We start from the raw sequence: 22,450 nt of genomic DNA, 5'->3' as shown, positions 1-22,450 counted from the left end.
AAGGCAATGGACGGAAACTAATCAAGGAGAAAAGCAACCTGGAATTAAGGAGAAACTTCAGTGAGAACAATTAATCAGTGGAACTGCTTGCCTCCAGAAGTTGTGGGTGCTTCATCACTGGAGTTTTTTAAAGAAGATATTGGATAGCCACTTGTCTGAAATGGTATGGGGTCTCCTCCTTGAGCAGGGGGTTGGACTAGAAGACCTCCAAGGTCCCTTCCAGCTCTATTTTGATTACTGTTAAAGCACTATAACATGTACAAAGTTAACATAACATGAGAAGCATTTTACCATTGAAACAATTACTCAGAGAGCAGAGCATCTGTCTGGGATGTTTCAATCTGGATTCTGCACTGATTTTAGGATGATTTCCTGTTTATACAATGTATATCCCAGCAGACACTTTACTTCATACATGGTTGTACATGCCTGTAAACTGATGTAACTTTCCATTTACCTGCAGCTTATATATTTAAGCTCTGACTGCTTTAAAGAAAAATGAAGCATTTTCTCCTACCTGGAGCACCATTACTACTGTCTTCAGCATCACTTTCAGAGGATCCTTTACTGTTTTCATTAATAGCAACTGGTACGTAATCTTCAGGAGGCAGAGTCACAGTGTATATTTTTCTTGAAGGTAGAATCACACTTGTCTTTTCTAGAAGAGAATAAATAGGAAACTGAGGTAGAAATAGACTTACCAGAGCTTCTACTAGGGTTATGCAGTGAACTGGATTCTAAGAACAAAGGGCAAGTAGCCACACTTACTATATTAGTCAACAACTTGCTAAAGAACCCTCCATGTCTGCTCCTTGTAAGTAGCCTAGTCTGCCAGGAAACAGATTCCACAAGGACTAATGGAACTCCATCTGATTATTACAAAGTATAATAACAGAATTGTAAAAGCCTGACATTCTTGCTTTCCCCTCTTATGCCAAATACAATCAAGGGAAGGCAAACTTGAGTTTCTTCCTCAATCCATCATATTTATTGGGCCTAAATGATGTTGATGAAAACAATCCTGCATTCTTTCTTCAAGGTTATGTCTGTTCTCCTTTATACCATGTGGCTGCCACTCTACCCTAACAGAAAAAGACCTCTTTGATGTAAAGAGAAGCTGGCAGGTCACATATATATGCCATACATGTTCTAAATCACCTTCTCCTCTTTGAATCTAAATTGCATTCTATATGCAACTCCCACATAGCCTTACCATGCATGCCCTGCATGCAGAGACAGCTGTGGATAGCTTATGAAGCAGCTTCACAAGCCTGGAAATAACATATATGTGGCTGCTTTAATGCTTCAAACAATAGTACTTTGTATGCACTGTTAAACATTAAGACACATCTGTAAGGATTTATAGACACTGCCCTATAAATAAGAACTTGTTTTGGATAGGGGAAAGTATGAATCAGGTATTGCACATCAGTCATGCAAGAAGAGTAAGGCATCCAAAAAGGGAAGTCACCTTCTGGTTGGTGATTCAATTATAAGGGATGTAAATTTAGGAAAGGATACGGAGCTTTCAAAAGAGGTCAGGTGTCTTCAGATGCTACTGCCAGCAGGGACAAGAAGTGTATTTTTAAGATAGTCAAGAATGCCAGCAAGGACTGCGATGTAGAAGCTACTGTACATCTTGGGGCTAATGACCTGTCCCAAAAAGATGTACTCTCTGTGCAGAATGATTTTCCAGACCTTGGGGCAGGAACTTAGCAGGATAGGTTGTAGGCTTACCTTTTCAGAGGAACAAAATGGAAAAGGCCAGTGTAAGCAGAATTCAATATGTGGCTAAAGGAGTGGTGTAAAGAGGAAAGCTTTGGTTACATTAGTCATGATGTCTGCAACTGGTCCAATGAAAGACCAAATAAAAGAGAAGGTGGAGTTGCTCTCTATATAAGAAATAATTACATCTCTACTGAAATAGAGCACAACAATGATGAAAACTGTCTTGAATGCATTTGGGTCAATATAAAAGGGGAAAAAACAACATTGCCATAAGTGTATACTATAGGCCACCCAACCAAACAGAGGAAATAGATGAACTTTTTGCAAGTCAGTTAACTAAAGTATGTAGGAAGCACATCACAATAACAATGGAGGACTTTGATTACCCTGACATCAACTGGGAGACAAACTTTGCACCAAGTAGAAGATCAAACAAATTCCAGACAATTTTGTCTCCCAAAAAGTAGAGAAGGGAACTAGGGGATCAGCCACATTGGACTTAATTCTCACTAACAGAGATGAAATAATAGAAGGTGTTGAAGCTACAGGAATCTTGGGGGGGGGGGGGAAGTGATCCTGCAATATTGGAATTCAACATTTTGCAAGCACAAGCAATAGAACATAGTCAAACTAGAGTCTTGGACTTCAAGAGAGCTAATTTCAATAAACTTAGAGAGAGCTTGGAAAGGATTCCATGGATGAGAATCCTCAAGGGGAAAATAACCCAAGAAGCTTGGGAAATTTTGAAAAGTGAGATTATAAAAGCCCATCTAGCACAATACCAACGAAGAAGAAAAATAACAGCTTTCAAAAGAAACCAGCATGGCTGCATAAAGAACTCTTTGATAAATTGAAAGACAACAAAGACAAGTATAAAAAGTGGAAAGAGGGGCATATAACTAAGGCAGAATATCAGCAAATAGCCTGAGCTTGCAAAGATGAAGTGAGGAAAGCTAAGGCTCAGAATGGACTGCGGCTTGCTACAAAAGTCAAAAATAACAAAAAAAAGCTTCTTTCAACATGTAAAAAACAAGAAAAAAGTTAAGGAAATGATTGGTCCATTAGTGGGGGAAAGTGACAAGAAGGTGACAAGCAACAAGGAGAAAGCAGAACTACTTAACTGTTTTTTGCATCCGTCTTTACACAAAGGGAAAAAACAGTTCAACCTATAAAAAACAGATTTGAAACTCAAGTTAAAATAAGCAAGAAAATGTTAAGTGAGCAGCTGTCCATCCTAGACAAGTTCAAATCACCAGGACCAGATGGATTACACCCCAAGGTTCTGAAGGGACTGGCAGATGTGATCTCAGAACCAGGGCTCTGTTCTGGGCCCAGTGCTCTTCAACATCTTCATCAATGATTCGGATGAGGAGATAGATGGGAACTCAATCAAATTTGCAGATGATACCAAGCTGGCAGGAATAGCCAACACTCCAGAAGATAGGTTTAAGATACAGAAGAATCTGGACAGACTTGAACATAGGGCACTATCTAACAAAATGAAATTCAATGGTGAAAAAAGTAAGGTTCTACATTTAAGCAAGAAAAGCCAAATGCACAGGTACAGTATAGGTAGTACCTTGCTCAATAGTAGTAACTGTGAGAGGGATCTTGGAGTCCTAGTGGGCAATCGCTTAAATATAAGCCAGCAGTGCGCTGCAGCTGCCAAAAAAGCCAACAGTGTTAGGCTGCATTAACAGAGGGTTAGAATCAAGATCACATGAAGTATTAATACCACTTTACAATGCCTTGGTAAGGTCACACTTGGAATACTGCATCCAGCTTTGGTCACCACAATGAAAAAAAGATTTTGAGACTCTAGAAAGAGTACAGAGAAGAGCAACAAAGATGATCAGAGGACTGGAGGCTAAAACTATAAGGTGTCAACGCTGCTAACATTGGATGTTCTTGCTTTGACAACAGATGAAAATGCAGTCATTTTCTCTATGCTTTTAGAATTAGTTGGTGCTGGGAGGGGGGATTGGAATGAGAGTTCAGTTAGTCATAATAATAATAACTCTGCCATGGGAATCCATGGACAAACTGGGTCCAGAGCTGATAATGTTTTGGCGGGCTGGAGACCTGGGGAGAAAGCCCATGGTTCAAGCTAATTGGGGAATGTGGTTTATGACTGTTTATTGGGGGTGGGAATTGTACTTTGTTAATTTGTATCCAGGGGAGGGGAATTTAGTTTTTGGGTTCAGTTATGTAGTGCTGATACTTTGTTTCCCGAATAAAAGATTCTTTAAGGAAAACAATGCCTCGAAGTTCTTTTGAAGGGTTTCATCGGTTGGAACCATGACATAAGGAATGGTTTCTGGAATTGGGTATTTCTAGTTTAATGAAGAGAAGGACTAGTGGTGACATGATAGCTGTGTTCCAATATCTCAGGGGTTGCCACAAAGAAGAGGGAGTCAAGCTACTCTCTAAAGCACCTGAAGGCAGGACAAGAAGCAATTGATGGAAACTAATCAAAGAAAGAAGCAACCTAGAATTAAGGAGAAATTTCCTGACAGTTAGAACAATTAATGAATGGAACAAATTGCCTCCAGAAGTTATGAATGCTCCAACACTGGAAGTTTTTAAGAAGAGACTGGACAGCCATTTGTCTGAAATGGTATAGGGTTTCCTGCCTGAGTAGGGGGTTGGACTAGAAGACCTTCAAGGTCCCTTCCACCTCTATTATTATTGTTGTTGTTGTTGTTGTCGTCGTCATCATCATCATCATCATCATCATCATCATTCACAGTCAGCCAGATGTTCAGATTGGATTTGGCATTTTTGTCTACATATCGAGTCCTTATACCAAGGACCTGGGATAGGCAGATGTGGATGTTCAATGGTATTACAGATATTGTCACAGGATGGAAGTTGTTCCTATCATCATCATTATCATCACCACCACCATCACCATCATCATCATTATTATACAATGATTATGGCTATTTTAGTGTGTATATATAGAAAACTATCAGACATACTTTTATGAATCACATCATTACCTGATCTTCAGCCAACTTGCACTGGATTAGTGATTTCCCTGATATCTGACAATGCTAGAGTTTACACTGAAAGCCACTGGGGTCTAAGGATTAAGGTACTAGTTTAGGAGCAGAAAAGCCAACTTGGCAGTCTTAAACCATTCTTTCTCTATTAGCCCTAAACAATGGCAAATGATTTGGAAACTAATCAAGGAGAGAAGCAACCTAGAACTAAGGAGAAACTTCCTGACAGTTAGAACAATTAACCAGTGGAACAACCTGCCTCCAGAAGTGGTGAATGCTCTAATACTGGAAGTTTTTAAGAAGAGACTGGACAGCCATTTGTCTGAAATGGTATAGGGTTTCCTGCCTGAGCAGGGGGTTGGACTAGATGACCTCCAAGATCCCTTCCAACTTTATTATTATTATTATTATTATTGTTATTGTTGTTGTTGTTGTTGTTGTTGTTGAAAATGTGTAGGGATCTGCAAAGAGTTGTCCATGCAACTGTCAGGATTTAAGAATGACTCAATTCCAACCTGTCAAATTTTAAACTGCTACCCCGCTATGATCTTTAGAATAAATTCATTAAAAAGCAGAATAATTCTCACAGAGTGGAACAGAAAACAGAATAAATATTGTTCATAAACAACTATATGGTATTGCTGAAAAACTTTTGGAAAAACCTTAATAGCACTTAACTACACTTGCCAATGCAATAATGATATTACCTTGATTTTCAGTATGAGAAATTTAACATAGACTAATGAACTATCCTCATATGTATTATTATAACACAGGGCTACTGTCCACTGATCTTTTAAAAGCAAAATATGGATATTCCTGGACATAGATCCCATTTCTACAATTTCTAAGTGAACTCTTTATTATTTCAGCCCATTTTCCTGCACACATGAGAAGAAATTAGAACATACCATAAGAAACAGAGGCTCTTCTCAGCTTTTTTTAAAAAGTTTTTTTTTAAAAAAAAAAAGCTCCAACAGATTTTATTAGAGGTCAAAGAGAAAAATAATGCAGTAAGATGCAACTGATTAATCATGCAATCTGAAAAGACAGACATCAAGCTAAAAATTAATTGAAACTATTCAGGAAATTCATTTTCCCTAGATTCAGGCTCAAACTATATCAAACTGTCAAGTCTTGAGGTTGATTTCTCCTTCCACTGTTGATGAATAATGAGGTGTTAATCAGTGCTGGAATTAATGAAAAGAAATGTGAAAGATTAAAAGCTCTTAGACAATACTGGTTTGCTTTTTTTTAAAAAAAAATGCAACTTTTAGATAAGCTATCTTAGTTTCCTATAAAAATTTCTTATTTAGTAATGTAAATGCAAAAAGTTTGCAGGAGACAGTCTGCAAACTTCCAATAGCCTTAGCACAGTTTTCCAAGTTAGAAACGCCCGAAGGCTTCAAGCAGCCCTCAAAACCTTCCATAAACTGGAATCAATATGGCTATTAATACTTTTATTTTGAAATATATTTACACGACAATTACACTAAATTTAGTTTCTGCTTGGTTCTGCCTTCTTCAGCTTCCAAAATGTTGAGCCTGCTTGCTGTCACGCTTGAAGAGGTTTATAAACCTAGTCTATAAGTTTCATTCTTGAAAAAGTTACGTCCCAAATTTCCAATGTGCCGTTGCAGGGAGCAGATCATCCTGCTGTGTCAATTTGCATCAGGACTAACTGACCAAGACACTGCCGGAATACAGCCGTGTTCCTGATTCAGAAAGCATTTCCATGTATCCTGCTTCAAAGAATGCAATATTCTCTGCAAAGGATGTCACTCAATATTTCAGTTTCAAGAGTAAGAGGTATGATGAGAAGGACAGACTCTTGAAGTTACTCATCTATAGTACCTATCCAGGTAGTCCTCGATTTACAATTGGTTCACAGAAAAAAAATAATGGTCCAGAAAAATGGTTGCAGTCACATGACTGCATTATGGGTACTCAGCACCTGGGCAGCATTAGGAACTCAGGTGAGCATGATTTAGGATGTTTTTGCTTGAAACCGGTGTTTACTTTGTTTTTTTCCAGCAAAAACTGCCCCATAGCTGGGATTCGCTTAACGACCATGCCATTCGTTTAAGACCGCCACAAAAAAACAATCACAAAATCAAGCGCAACCATGCGGTGACTCACTTCACAACCATCATGACTTACGACCAAAATTGATGGCCTCAATTATGGTCCTAAGTCGAGAACCATCTGTGCTAGGGCAGCATTTCTCAACTTTGGTAACTTTGATAGGTGGGACTTCAACTACCCAGCATGGTGGATGGGGAATTCTGGGCATTGAAGTCCATACGTCTTAAAGTTGCCAAGATTCAGAAAGATTGTAGGAGGCTGAAATGCACATTGCTCATTAAATTCTCTATTATAATATGTATGTACTGAACAGCTATCTATCTATCTATCTATCTATCTATCTATCTATCTATCTATCTATCTATCTATCTATCTATCTATCTATCTATCTATCTATCTCTATCCATCCATCCATCCATCCATCCATCCATCCATCCATCCATCCATCCATCTATCTATCTATCTATCTATCTATCTATCTATCTATCTATCTATAATTTGCAGCAACGTATAAACCAGCAAGTGCAATTCTGATATGAGGTTGCTCTTTGATTATTCTTTTTTTTTCTTTTGGAGCATTTGGCAACTCAGCCCAGCTTTGATTAGGGGCTCCATTTGTATATGTCTGCTAGGGTAATAGCAGCAATAAGTACCGATGCAGCAGGTCAAAAGCAACTTATCAGCAGACCCAGCTCCACCTAGCAAATAATTTCTTGCTGGACCAGACCAAAATAAGAGCCTGGTGCCTGAATTCCCAGCTTATTGATCATAAGGCCCTGTGGTGCTTTTTAAGCTTGGTATCCGCTGTGCACAACTGAATTTTGCTACATACTAGGTCTGGCAATGCATCTGAAAGAAATACTCTGCAATGAGTGGGAGGGCAAACAAAGCCCTTCTTCTGAATGCTTTGCAGAGTCCTATAATCACCAGCAAAGCTTTATTATGGCCTTGAAGCCAGGAAAATACTATACAGAAATTCATACTCCCAAAATATATAGATATGAATAAAATGTAGGCACAGAATGCAGTAAAAAGAACATTACTGATATATTAAAAACAATACAAATTCTACTGGAAATCACAAAGATTAGCACTACTCTTCAGTTATGGGTAGAACAAATAAAACAAATAGAGGCGCAGAATTGGGCAACCTGGGAAAATACATCAGAATCCTGGTCAGATAGAAGAAACAACAAATAAGCATTGTGCCTTCTTGCCAAGGTAATGGAAAGGAATAGATGGCTGTCAGCCAGTCTGGGGAATTCTGGGAGTTGAAGTCCACAGGTCCTAATGTGGACAAGACTGGACACCCCTACTCCAAAGGAAGCAACAGAGGATCATGGGTCTCAGGGACTCCTCAGGTTCATCCCCCATATGGGCATATGTACCTCTATAGGGCTGTTTTATACGGGCCTCACAGGATTGCGGAGGATAAAGCAGCCAACAAGATAAAGACTCTGTGAAATTTCAGAGTTGAAATGGAAGAGGGCTAGGATGATGGCACATGCCCATTTGAGGGGAAAAAAATTCACAGATTATGGCACTGGATTTTAGGCTTAGACTGGTTTGAAAATCAATATTCCAGACACACTGCTTAAGATGATTCCTGGCATTTCCAAGCTCTAATGGGCAAAGGCTATCCAAACAGAGACCTAAAGACTGGAAGTTTGCTATTAGTTCTTGTTAATCAAGTTGATTAAAATGGTCTTTTAGAACTACTAGAGCCAGATACCCATAGAAAAGAAAATTGAATTAGAAATTAATGAGCTAGCTAGCACCAGACTCTGGAATCCACACAAACCAAACATTTCTATAACCCAGTGTTTCTCAACCTTGGCCATCTGAAGATGTGTGGACTTCCATTCCCAGAATTCCGCAGCCAGCAATGCTGGCTGGGGAATTCTGGGAATGGAAGTCCACACATCTTCAAACTGGCTGAGGTTGAGAAACACTGCTCTAACCAGAAGACAGCATTCTTCATGCATCTCAGAAATGCAAGGACAGCTCTTATAAACTTGGACTGGACAGCTTCCCGGGGATTAAACTTTGTAAAAGCATGGATCTGAACACAGTAAAGAAGCCGAGAAATAACCTTAGCAAGAAAGACCTTGCAGGCTGCAGAAAGAAGGGCAGATCCTAGCTACTAAGCCTCAAATGCAAAAAGTCAATACTGGAATGAGCACCAAAATCAAATGATGTCAGAGTATCAATCATTCCCCCCCCCCCAAGAAAAGTCCCTAACCAAATTTAGCATGTATTGCGAAGGCAGCAGGTTGGTCTTTTCCCCACCATGTGTGAACATAACCAGTTTACCTATGACATGAATCATCTCGTGACATCTCTGTTAAAGCTTAGAGGGATCAAGTAAATCACTGAACTGCCTCTCATTCCCCATCTTCCTTCCCTGTTTTCCATCCTAGTTCCTCAATAAAGAGAAGCCAGTTAAGCATCTCTTCCATTGGTTTTCTCCCCCAAGTCATTTAGCAGTTTAAGGACATTCTATATGCTCAGTTGTCACTGGAATATTTGAGGCCTTCCCCAATTCTTTCCCCTCCCATTTTCCCCCCTCCTTTTATTCAACAGACCTTGGCCGAGACATCTGAGCTTTCTCAGGGTCTCTTTTTTTAAAGCTTACAACCCTTTATATTCAAAGCTACATAGTTGCTCTGGGGTATATGGGCGTGCATATCTATCATTCCCTGTGCTGTCATTTGTGCTATACAGTATCACTCAACAGGGGCTATCTCTGAGTGTGAAGGAGCACAGGGGCTTGTGTGATTAGGATGCTGGCTTGACAAGCAGCAAGCTCACATTCAAGGCTTCAGAGAAACCCAGAAGCTGCACTTCTTTTTGAGATTGATGTATTAGACAGATGGAAGATGGCCTTTTCCTGCATCATTCCCAGAGTTTGGAAGGCATCATTAAGCAGTTGCATTTGGCTACCACACTGTCTTTATAAAATACATTTAAAAAACCATTTATTTTTAGTCCAGCCTTTAGAGGCCAAAGGTTTTATTGTTTGTATTTTAATTTACCAATCACATTTTTTTATTATTCTAACTATTCCTCTAGTTCCTTTGGGACAGGAACATTATTTATTTGCTAATCTTTTTAATGCTACTTTAAATTATAAATTGCCCTGGATGTTCAACAGTTGTCCCAAAGTTCATTCAGATTAGAGGAACTAGACAGCAGATGCATTTAGAAAATTATGTGCTGTTCTGGATTCGGTCTTTTTAAACCTATATTCTCATTTTCCAAAAAAGTGTTAATGCGATTCCACATTCTCACCAATTACTTTATCTTCTAGCTGCCAATCGTCACTATTTGGTGATGGAAGGCAATTTCAAGAGAAGAATGAAAAATGCCATGAAGGGTGTCATAGAAGAGGTAAGTGAAAACCTTTGTTCATTGGCCACATATAAATTCCATCTTATAAATATTTAGGTAAAATTACAATGGATGTTTTAGGACAACGTAACTTATTATTTTACCCGAATCTTACGTATAACATTCTTCAGTAATTGGCCAAATAGTGAAATTAATATCCCCCTCCTACACCAAAAATAAGAGAAAGAAATTAATGAACTATGGCTCATTATACTTAATCCTACATATACAAATCTAAGAGCAAGTGTTGGAGATTACCAGGCTGAGCCCAGGGGTGGGGTCAAAGTATCATCAATTTGGAATTGCTATGCTCCCACAAGTGACCTAAATCCACATACATACAAACACACGTGAATTCGTTGACTTTTACCTACCTCCAGTTTGCCTTGACAGATTCTTGTGGATCGGTAGCATGAAATAAACTCATTAGGACTTTTGAACACTATGCTGGCTCCTGATTTGTTTGCACCTGCAATTAATCTCATCTACTCCCCCAAAATTTCACAGATTACAATAAAACCACAGCAAAGCATTGCCTCCACAAGCTGGAGCAACGGCAGACTGAATTGAATGGATACCATGTGCAGGCACCAAGACAGTTTGGAAACTGAGGTGTGGAATTTAGCAACTAATATGTATCAGATGCTCCAGCAGATGAAGAATTTACCTCAAGAATTGGCTTTTCTAGCACCTCGTCCACCTGCTGCATTACAGTGACTTCATGGATCCTTAGAAAGCCTCTCATCTTCTACTGAATTCCGAAAAAATGGCTTCAAGATTCACTGAAAAATCCGGACAAGGAAGATCCTGAAGCATCTAAATAAGATTGCAAAAAATGGCTTGAAATATAAAAAAACTCAAGGAGGAAGGAACTAAACCACCCCATCTAGGATTCAGGAATGGCTTAAAGCATGTATTAAAGACATTCAGGATCTACAAAAGTCTAAAGTAGAGTTTTGAGATACCCTAAGTAATGGTTGGGTTGAAAAATCAATAGAGGACCATAAGAATCAATGTTCTGAAGGACCTGTGGGAAATATATTACAATGACTTCAAAGATCTCTAGAAAACGTCTCATCATCTGAAGGACCCAGCCAGTTCTGAAAAAATGGCTTCAGGAATCCTTGAAAACCCTGGAGAAGATAGGTCCTGAAACTTCTAAATAAGATGCCAAAAATGGGTTGAAACACCTGTAAATATCCTTGAAGAGAAGGAGCACAGTGGCTCATGTGGTTAGGACACTAGGATGACAATTGGCAGGCTCGCGTTCGAGACCCGGTTGCTGTTGTGGGCTGGAGTGAGCTCCCGTCACTCGCTTCCAGCTCCTGACAACCCAAAGAACAATACTCCAAAATAACAAAAAGAGCATGGTAAAGTTTAAGGAGGGAGTGATTTGGGTGTAACCTGGTGGCTTTGAAAGAACCTTAAGGATAGATGGCTTGAAGCATCTTTAGAAAGTTCCAGAGAGCATTGCTCTACTGCATCCAGGAACAGGGGTGCAAGCATGGCTGTAAACATCTCTGAAAAGACTCAGACAAGAATCCCTGAATGAAGCCAGAAATAACCTGGCGGAAGGGTTCCAGGAATCCATATAAAATGTTCAGAAGGGATGTCCTGAAGAATCCAGGCCGTATGTGGCTTGATATAGCTTTAAATCACCTCCAAAAGGAAGGGTCTGAAACATCCCAACAAGTTTGGAGGAGTGGCTGGAAGCATCTAGACAAGGTCTGCAGGAGAAATATTTAGAGTGATGACAGGAAGGAAAGTTCCTGAACTATGGAGAACAAAAGCAATGTTTATTAAGGAATTCATTCTCACAGAAAGCAGATGTGAAGAGCCAACATATATTATAGGTGGACTAATTATTTCTGCTTTTTATTCCTTATATATTAAGCCAAAAGGGAAAATGTTTTATTTCTAGTTCTGCCTAGCAAGATTTCTTCAAGACATTCTCCCTTAACCCACTCTTTCCCATGAGTGGTGCCACTGCATGCTTGATGCTAAATCTGTGCTGCCTTTCACAAGGTGGTCTGATTATTCCTCGAGATCACTTTAATTCTCCCTGCAGCCCAGTGCTTCACTTCCCACCACCCTGGGCCTCCAAATATATTTGGAAGGAGCCCTTTCCATCTGATGCCCAGTAGGATGGGAGGGTATTTGAGAAGCACTTGATCAGGCTATGTCTGATGCTCTCCCAGATGTTAGGCTACAATTCCAAGGATTCCTAACTAACATGGCTTAACTGAATACAAATGAAGTAATTTAGAAAGCATACAGCTAATGAAAGTTTAGTGGGCATAGTAAATTAGCAAAAATTTTCCTAGAAAACTGTTCTCTTTTCTATGTCCTTTTCAGCAAAAAAAGCAGAGGCAAATATTGAAGGCTTGCAGAGTCATCCTTCTGGCAGCGTTCATTTTTGCTATCTATGTACATTTTAGAGTGTACTGTGTAGTGAGTAAGCAGGGCCTCAGACCTTACTAATTTTGCAGCACCAGCATGAAAAAGCTCTCGTTGGCATTAGAGCAATCTCATACAGTGGAGCTCTGGGATGTCAGCCCTCAGAGTTGGACTTAACCACAACACAAGCTGCTTCACACACTCACTTAGACCCAGCATAATTCCTCCGAGTCAGCTCTGCAGCATGAGCTCCTAATCCATGGTTCCCACCACAGCCCACTTGTCCTGCCCAGCCCCTTGTCCTACCACAGTATGGAAAAAGGGGGCTTCCTTCTGCCTGGCACCAAGCTGTTCTCACCCCACTGTGCCACATTAGAGAGAAGACACTAAGTCACAGTGGTTCTCAACCTGTGGGTTGGGACCCCATTTGGGGTCGATCGACCATTTCATGGGGGTCGCCAAGCAAGGCTGACCGCCATTTTTTTTGTCCGCCATTTTTTGTCCACCATTTTTTTCCCCTTTTCCGGCGGGTGCCTTACCTCCCTTGGGCTGGGCCAGCTGGTGGTCGGCCTGCTCCGTTTCTGCCGCTTGCCAGCTACGCCTTGGCCGGCGCAGGGGGTGGAACCACGCATGCACGGTGCTCCCGGGCAGGGAAAGTCCTTGACTTACGACCGGTTGGGTAGTCCTTGACTTACGACCGGTTTAGTCCTCGACTTACGACCGGTTTAGTCCTCGACTTATGACCGGTTGGGGTCGCGGCATTAAAAAGGTTGAGAACCACTGCACTAAGAGATGCCTCTCTCCCATCTGATGCAGATCTAAGCATGATGATTTTCTCCTCCCCCTCCGCTGGGAGATGATCCTGAATATAAATGTCATATTCCTCATGATATCACCATGCCAGTGATATTGTTTAGACAGTGTAGTGTAGTGGTTAAGGCACCGGGCTCAAAAGTGGAAGATAGTAAGTTCAAATCCATCCTTAGCCATGAAAGCCAGGAAAGCCTAAGCTTGGACCAATCACTCTCTCTCAGCACAACCCCCCTCACAGGTTGTTGTTGTGGGGAAAGGAGGAGGAAGAGGAAAGATGTGTAGGATATGTTCACCTCCTTGAGTTACCTGTCAAATAATAAAGGCAGGATACAAATAAATAAAGAATCCTTTCTCCAGACAAGCAAATCTTTTGCTCCCAGGTTTCTGTGTAATTCAGATAATACAGATAGTGCTTGACTTACAACTGTAATAACTCTTTTAGGCAAAAGAAAGTTAATGCCTTCTCATTCCCATCTGGGGGACAGACAAAATTGCTATGTTACCTGCATACAGTCAGAGTGACATAAGTAAGGAGCTAGAAGCCACCCTTATTTTTACTACTCTTTCCATGATAACACCTCCAGAAAGATACCCCCGGGAGAAACACCTGACTCTCAATAAGATGTTACAATAAAAAATATGAATAAGAAGAAGCAACATTTTATCTACTGAAGATCCCTAAAATTTTCTCCATAGCCTCTCCTTTGGAATCAAATCAAGAGCTGATTTTAAATCCAAAATGGCTACCAAAAGTGTTCCTTTAGGTCAGTGTTTCTCAACCTTGGCAACTTTACGATGTGTGGACTTCAACTCCCAAAATTCTCCAGCTAGTGTTGCTAACTGGAGAATTTTGGGAGTTGAAGTCCACACATTGTAAAGTTGCCAAGGTTGAGAAACACTGCTTTAGGTAGTAAAGTATATTTTTCAGCTAAATGCTGCAGGACAAAACCATGACCCAAGGATGAGTGGTCTCTTCTAAATCCTGCTTGCTCCTCAGCAAGGACAATTTCACTTTGGATCCAACCCAATATTTTAAAATAAATGTATTTTGCATATAGCTTGCTTATTAAGCAAGCTAATACATCTGTAATTTGCAAGGTCAAGTCTATTTCCTTTATCCTTGCAGAATGGGCCTCTTTCCACTCAGAGAGAAAACATGCTGTGCCGCGAATATAAGTAAATAAATCAATGAGCACTGGACCCCAACAACTGTTATTCTCCTTTAGTAATTCTTGGGGATGAAATAATCTCTAAGAGGTTTTCCAGGGCTCAATAGTGTAATAAGATACTTTGTGTTAGCTAGAGACAGAGGTGACTATTTGGGAGATATATTACAATGGGGACTACCAGGGGCGTTATTTAGTAGTTCTGAGTGGAAAGTTATTTGAAATTAATTCTCCCAAATATCTGCAGATATTTGACAGACAGGACATGTGCATCTACTCATAGGAGAGCAGTTGACTAAGACCAGAACCAAGCTTCTAGACCTTTTGGCTAAAAGCAAATGTGCTATCTGTTCTTGCAATATACTACCTGCTGCTAATATACTACCTGTTGCTAATTTGTATCAGGGTTATGATTTTTATCCATTTTTGATTGGCTATATAGATACTATACAGATACTGGTCTTTTACTATTTTATATTATCTTTTTTGGGGGGGTCATCATTGCTTGTTATGGTTTTTCATATAACGGAATTCCAAAGCTATGGGGTTACTGACCAGATCCATTAACGGGACGATGTGGCAACCATATTCTTTTTTTTTTTTCGTGTAAATTTTATTAGTTTTTATGGGGTTAGGAATAAGGTGGGGTTGGGGTTGGGATTTAGGTTAGAGTTGGGGTTAGGGTTTTTCCAAGTAACATTCTCAAACAGCATAATGTCTGGGTTCATGTAGTTAACAAGCAATAACAGAAAGTAGTTAATTATCATAAACAATATGTTAATTAATCACTCAATCTTGCTAATATATATTCAAAGTTACCTATCACATTCCTTTCTCTCTACTTCATCTTTCTAGCCATTGACAGAAATTATCCCATGTTCTAAAGAACACTGAGTCTTCTTTCTCTTTTATCTTTAAAGTCAATCTATCCATTTCTGCACATTCTAGAATTTTCTTAATTAATACTTCTTCAGCTGGTAAGTTTTCATTTTTCCAATGATGGGCAAATACAATTCTTGCTGCCGTTAATACTTGTAGTATTAAATATCTGCAATCTTTCTCATAATTAGCTCCTATTATTCCTAACAAAAATAATTCTGGTTTAAAGTCTATTTGTTTTTTAGTCATTTTCTCCAACCATAAATGTATTTTAACCCAAATTCTTTTTGCTTTAGAGCATGTCCACCAGATATGATAATAAGTACCTGGTCTTTGTTTACATTTCCAACAGTTATTTGAAGTATTTTTAAACATTTTTGCTAATCTCACTGGTGTCATATGCCATCTGTAAAACATTTTATATAAGTTTTCTTTATATGCCACTGCTTTAGTTAATTTAATATTTCTTTCCCATAACTTTTGACAATCTTCTAATTCTATATTATATCCAAAGTTCTTTGCCCATGTTATCACTGTTTCTTTTACTTGTTCTTCCTCCATCTTTAAGTTTAACAGAAATCTATAGAGTTTCTTAATCAACTTTTCATCTGTTTTTAGCAGTATCTGATCAAATTCTGTCTGTTCTTTATAAAATCCCATTGTTTTAACATCTTTTTCATATCTCGTTTGGATTTGCAGATATAGCCACCATGCTAGATCAATACCTTGTTCTTGTAGATCTTGTCTGTCTTTCAATTTTTCTTCATTGTCCAAAATATCTTTATAAGTCAGAACGTTACTGTAGTTAATTAAATTTGGGTAAGCAAAAGCTTCCATTGTTGAAAGCCATTCAGGTATCTTAATATAAATTTTTTCTTTTATTTTTTCCCATTCTGAAAGAAGTGCCTTCCTTATAAAATGGTTTTGAAAGTATCTATATATTTTATTCTTCCCATACCAAAGAAACGCATGCCAACCAATTTGTAGGTCATGCCCCTCTAGGTACAATAGTCTTTTATCTCTAAGCATTATCCATTATTTAAGCCATATTAGAATAGATGCTTGGTAGTATAACCTCCAGTCCGGCAGTCCAAATCCTCCACTTTCTTTCACTTGATGTATAATGTCAACCTGTGGTATCTGTGAATTATGAGACACAGCATCCTTTATGGCCATCAATAGACACATAGATATAAACAACATCTGTATACTGTATAAAAGAGGAAACCAACAAGCCAAAAAGATAACAAAACGACCAAAACTCCTCCCCACCAGCAATCAAAACCCAGATGAGCATAGATAAACATCAAGATTAACATCAGACCAACAATCAAGAAGTAAACCATACCCCAATCAAGGAGTTGCCAAGGAAGCTATCAGTAAACAGTCCAACCAAAGAATCTCCAAGCACATTCTCACCAACACTGACAGGGCAAGCCACTAGATATAAACTGAGAGCAAACCCCACTCCCTACTAACGTGATGATGTTTCCTAGTTTGGTAATGAAACATCTGCAAGAAAACAACCAAACTTGGAGCACACCAAGGATCCCTCACACATCTTCCCATTTGCCATTTGTTGCCAGAAACTAGATTTTTGTCTTCATATGATGATGTTATAGATTTGTCCTTGTTAGAGCTATAATAAGAAGTTGCCTGAACCATGAGATGGAAGCAAATAAATTTGATAAATAAATAAAAAATAAAATAACCAAAATGTTACTTATAAAGAGGAGAACTAATGTGATACCAGAAATGCATAATTTGATAAAACAAAAGGTTTGGGCTATAATCTCTGCACATTTACATTAGAATAAATTCTACTGGACCGAGGCTTACTTCTAGGGATAAATGCTTTTACTAATTTTGCATGGTGTATAGTTTAGAAATTACTAAACATATATATAAATGAGAATCAAGTAATTCTACTCCACCATCCCTTATTAATTCAATGAATTTTGACTAGATAATTATCTGACAATGCTTGAGAAGACCTATGCAACAGAAATTGAGAGTGAAAAGCAGCAGTTCATTGATCCAAACCATAAAATTATGGCTTCAGAAGATTATAAATAATCGGCAGCCATATTGATAGTTATATCATGTTAACATAAGCACCCAACAGAAGACAAATTCTTGATGGAAAACCATTTTAAAATGTCATATTCTACTGTGCAAAGTAATAATTACAGTCTGTCGCTCCTTCTTGCAACAGTAATTAACTGCTACAATGAATTGTTTAATCAGTCTGCAGAAGTTGTTTATTCCAATATTGCACTGCCAAAGAGTCTATCATGAATATGTATAGACAATATTTGCTTTGCTTGCCAGCCTATCTCCAGTCCTCAGTCCTCAAAATCACAGACATTTTTAATACAAGACAAGCAACATTTTGTTAAGGCTGTGTGTGCAAAGTATGCTTTAAGCTGCTAGCCTTGCTGAACTGGCAAAGAAACACATCTGTTCTTATAAATCAACACAAGTGCAGCAAAGGAATTTAGAAAGGACTCACATTACATTTAAAATACTACATTAAAAACAAACAAGAGTTTATTGCAACCCCAGATTTGGATTCTAGCAATATATTTGCCACTCTACAGAAATATTATCAATATGAGGAATGATGATGATGATGACGACGATGACGACGACGACAACAACAACAACAACAACAACAATAATAATAATAGAGTTGGAAGGGACCTTGGAGGTCTTCTAGTCCAACTCCCTGCTCAGGCAGGAAACCCTATACCATTTCAGACAAATGGTTGTCCAATCTCTTCTTAAAACCTCCCAGTGTTGGAATTAATTAATTAATTCCCTGTTTGGAACTAGAAATCCCCAGATTCCAAAGACAGCATAGCTGGACGCATCTTGGATTTGAAGAAAGCTGTCTTATACTGATAAATCAAGCAGGGCAATGAAACACTTCGCGTTCTAAGGCAAAAAGATATTTAGGAACACACAGAGAATCACCTGTCTGCAACTCCTTAAACTAAATGCATCTTTTGTGGGATTGCAATGAACTTTTAAGTCCAAAGAGACATGCGCCCCTAATATCAAACGATATATACATAGATGCAAAATAGTCCATCTTGTTAGGATAATCTGAACTGTGAATACTTTTTTTTAAAGCATTTTTATTACTTAGGAGGGCCACGTAGCATAAAATAACATTCCCAGTTATAATAATAATAATAATAATAATAATAATAATAATAATAATAATAATAATAATAATAATAATAATAATAATAAACAATAATAATAATAAAGTTGGAAGGGACCTTGGAGGTCATCGAGTCCAACCCCCTGCTCAGGCAGGAACCCTACACCATTTCAGACAAATGGCTGTCAAGTCTCTTCTTAAAAACTTCCAATGTTGGAGCATTCACCGCTTCTGGAGGCAGGTTGTATATTCTTTGGGCTCATGTCAAGAATCGTGCATTTTTATCTCTTTTGAAAATGCTTTCTAGCAACTACAACTGGGTCGTTAAGCAAAGAGGTTGCTATGTGAAACCCTGACTGTGGTTATATTCATACTTCAGCTTTCCTTTGCTTTACAGACCTGTGAAGGTTATAAATATGCTCATAAAATTACTTTTTCATCATCGTAATTGTGAACGGTAACTGGAACGATACTGCAAACAGTCACTAGATTAGATTAGATAACCTTTATTGTCATTTTTTTCAGTGGGCACAACGGCACACATTAAAAATGAAATTTAGTTGCTTGCTCTCCAAGTGTACACATACATAACACACATTTAAACATACTATATACAACATATGTATAGACCTACACCCTCACATATAAATATTAATCACTGTCCATCTTGAATACATAATGGAAGGAGGAAGCTTTAGAGTTCACAAAGTTAATACTGTATGGAACAAAACTGTGACTGAATCTGGATGTTCTGCTTCGGATACCACGGAGCCTCCTCCAGAAGGTAACAAGGAAAACAGGCTGTGAAGAGGATGTGTAGTGTCCCAGACAATCTTGCGGACCCTGCTCAAGCAACACTTATGTGCTTTGTCCTGGATGGAAGGGAGGACTAAACAAGGACTACTTACATGGGATGTCAATGTGGAAACCATTCATATAAACGTGAATCTGATTAGAATGCTTGATTGCATCATGCCTCTCAGATTGTAATATAGAAGGCCAGATGATACAGCATGCATGATTTTCATAAGTAAAGGAATTTTTAAGGGAGTATGTTCCAGGAAGAATCATAATTCACTGCATGGTTGTTTTGAATGTAAAACAAGTTCAACCAATCTGCATCCACTCTTCTTTTCAGCTGAATACTAAAGTATAATTCCCAAGTGTCCATCTGTCAGTATTTCAAAGATAATAGTTTATAATTCACAGGTGTATTGCTGTTTTAGTGGCAAATTATCAAAGGTGACTTTTGTTTTACACCTGCTGGCTGAATATTTATGATATGTTTTTAGCTTCTGAAGTTTTTTTTGCCTTGCTAATATTTTATGTTGAAAAAAATGCTAGATAGCTGTTGTTCCCTCAGTGAAGCATTATTGTTTTAAAACTATGACTTGTAATACAGTAATTCAATATTCAAATCCAACCTAAAAGGCAAAAATAATCAACCGCAGTCCTCACACTGATGCACCTGAAGCCGAGAGCTTTAGTATAAATGATCTTGTGTATTCGTGCGGCTGCTGATAAAAACAGGATCGCCAACGTCCGATAACGGATATGGCACAAGAAGAAGAAGTGTAGCTTTGCAGCAAAGAAGCAATTAAATCCCAAATATACCATTTTGAGTTCATCCAAAATCCTTTTTGGATTATAAATATACAGGGCTTATTCAGACACCCTGCTTGCTGTGGCATAGATGACCAATTACCACTTGCTGACATGAATGCATGTTGTTGTCCTTAGTCTGACTCTGGCCCAGCAGGATGGTGCCTCTATCTGCTTCACTTTTAAAGTGGCTTTCCAGTTTCTGCCAGCACAAACTGTGCCAAATGGTCAGTCTTCAGTTCAATCTGGAGTACGTTTAGAGGAAAATGCTGGCCCAGCTGCTAGATGCAAGCTAAGGCTACTACCCACGTGCCCCACCCCATCCTTGGTTATTTATTGCCAGGATTATTTAATTCTATTTCTCTCCTATCAGCAAATCCTGGTATGTCTTCCTGTCCCTTCCCCTTAGTTTTAGTGCTTGATATGTGTCCTGAGATCTAGACCACTGGACGTGTGTATAAAACAATGCCAAAGTTGTGGGAGATTGGGCAGATGTACAATGATTTGGCTGGCAGAACATCTGAAGCTGGCAGCCCAGCAGCCCAGCAGAGAAGCTGCCAGCATCCCCAGAGTCAAAACAGTTTGGAGTGACCTGTATCTTTCACAGATCCTGTTGCATCAGGTCAACCTTGCTGACGTTGTTTGGATTTTGATATCACAGCAAAGCAAAATGGAACTGGTTAGGTTTAATGATCATGAGCACAAACATGTGTATGTACACCTACACCCACCTGCAAATACACACAAGCAAACATTACCTTGCACCCTAGAGTCTTTTTCCAAAGCTGACACCTTTTTGGGGTCTTCCTGAGTTGCAAGTGCACCTTTCAGAAGAGCAGTACTCTCTAGGCTTGAAGAAACGACACCGGGAAGTACAGGAGCAGGGAAGACTTTTTCCAGGACTTTCTTCTGGAACACTAAAAAAGTAACAATAGAATAAAGATGTTAAAACCTTGGTAAAGCAAGAAAAAGCTTAAGGCATTCAAGCTTCCTGTCTCAAAAGCCTTCCTTAAGCAAGGAGCAGTCATTCTTGTGCAGGAGAACCCATAAGTGGAAAAAAAATCACACAGCAAGATATAAGAATTATGACAGCAGTAGTTTTTATTTATTTATTTATGTTATCCCACTCTTGTTATTTTATAAGTAACTCAAGGTGACAAACATACCTAATACTCCTTCCTCCTCCTACTTCCTCTACAGCAAAAGCCATGTGAGGTGGGTTGGACTGAGAAAGAGTGACTGGCCCAGGATCACCCAGCAGACTTTCTTGATTAAGACGGAACTACAACTCACAGTCTCCTGATTTCCAGTCTGGTGCTTTAACCATTAGACCCCACTGGCTCTCTGGTTTCCGATCTGTGGACTATACATCTTGGAGGATGGGGGTGACAGTGGAACTATTACAACTTTACAAAGCATGCACAGAAATGATTTCCCAACCAAACAAAAACATGAATAGAATAGAATAGAATAGAATAGAATAGAAGGGACCTTGGAGGTCATCTAGTCCAACCCCCTGCTCAGGCAGGAAACCCTATACCATTTCAGACTAATGATTATCCAATCTCTTCTGAAAAACTTCCAGTGTTGGAGAATTCACAACTTCTGGAGGCAGGTTGTTCTACTGGTTAATTGTTCTAACTGTCACAAAATTTCTCCTTAGTTCTAGGTTGCTTCTCTCCTTGATTAGTTTCCATCCATTGCTTCTTGTCCTGCCCTCAGGTGCTTTGGAGAATAGCTTGACTCCCTCTTTGTGGCAGCCCCTAAGATATTGGAACCTTGGGGAAGAGTTTCTAGTTTTAAATTCTTTTACATTTTTTTAATTAAGCGTGTGGCTAGGAAAAATTGAACAGAAGGAAAAGCCTTGTCACCATGACGAGATGAACAACTGATAATCTGTTATTTAAAAACTCAAGACACTTAAAAGACAATATCCCACTGGTGCACTGTGAACAACTGAACATCTTGAACACCTTCAAAGAAACATTTTGTGGTTGTATTTAAATAAACACTTTGTGACTGCATCTCATATTGTGACCACATCCACTAATTAAAAGTACTATAAAGATCAGATTTAGAACACCTATCGAGAACTGTGAATGAATATCTAATGTGGCTTAATAATAATAATAATAATAATAATAGTAATAGTAATAGTAATAGTAATAATAATAATAATAATAATAATAATAATAATAATAATAATAATAGTAAAA

The 22,450-nt window shown here is 38.7% G+C and overlaps 1 protein-coding gene across 2 annotated transcripts in view; it reads right to left on the bottom strand.

Annotated features, from left to right (window-relative positions):
- The window catches only part of ERICH1 (glutamate rich 1), an 82,055-nt gene that overhangs the window by 45,163 nt on the left and 14,442 nt on the right, over window positions 1–22,450 (bottom strand). For both annotated transcript variants that reach the window (XM_015820780.1, XM_015820781.1), the window contains exons 2-3: window positions 20,993–21,151; window positions 518–658 (exon numbers count right to left, since the gene is read on the bottom strand). In XM_015820780.1, coding sequence (XP_015676266.1) covers window positions 518–658; window positions 20,993–21,151 — 300 coding nt within the window. The remainder of the gene's footprint in view (window positions 1–517; window positions 659–20,992; window positions 21,152–22,450) is intronic.

Source organism: Protobothrops mucrosquamatus, unplaced genomic scaffold (genome assembly GCF_001527695.2).
Source record: "Protobothrops mucrosquamatus isolate PMUCROS unplaced genomic scaffold, P.Mucros_1.0 scaffold1182, whole genome shotgun sequence".
Taxonomy (NCBI): domain Eukaryota; kingdom Metazoa; phylum Chordata; class Lepidosauria; order Squamata; family Viperidae; genus Protobothrops; species Protobothrops mucrosquamatus.
The sequence above is the reverse complement of the archived record's forward strand: the minus strand, read 5'-3'. Positions and strand labels throughout refer to the sequence as shown.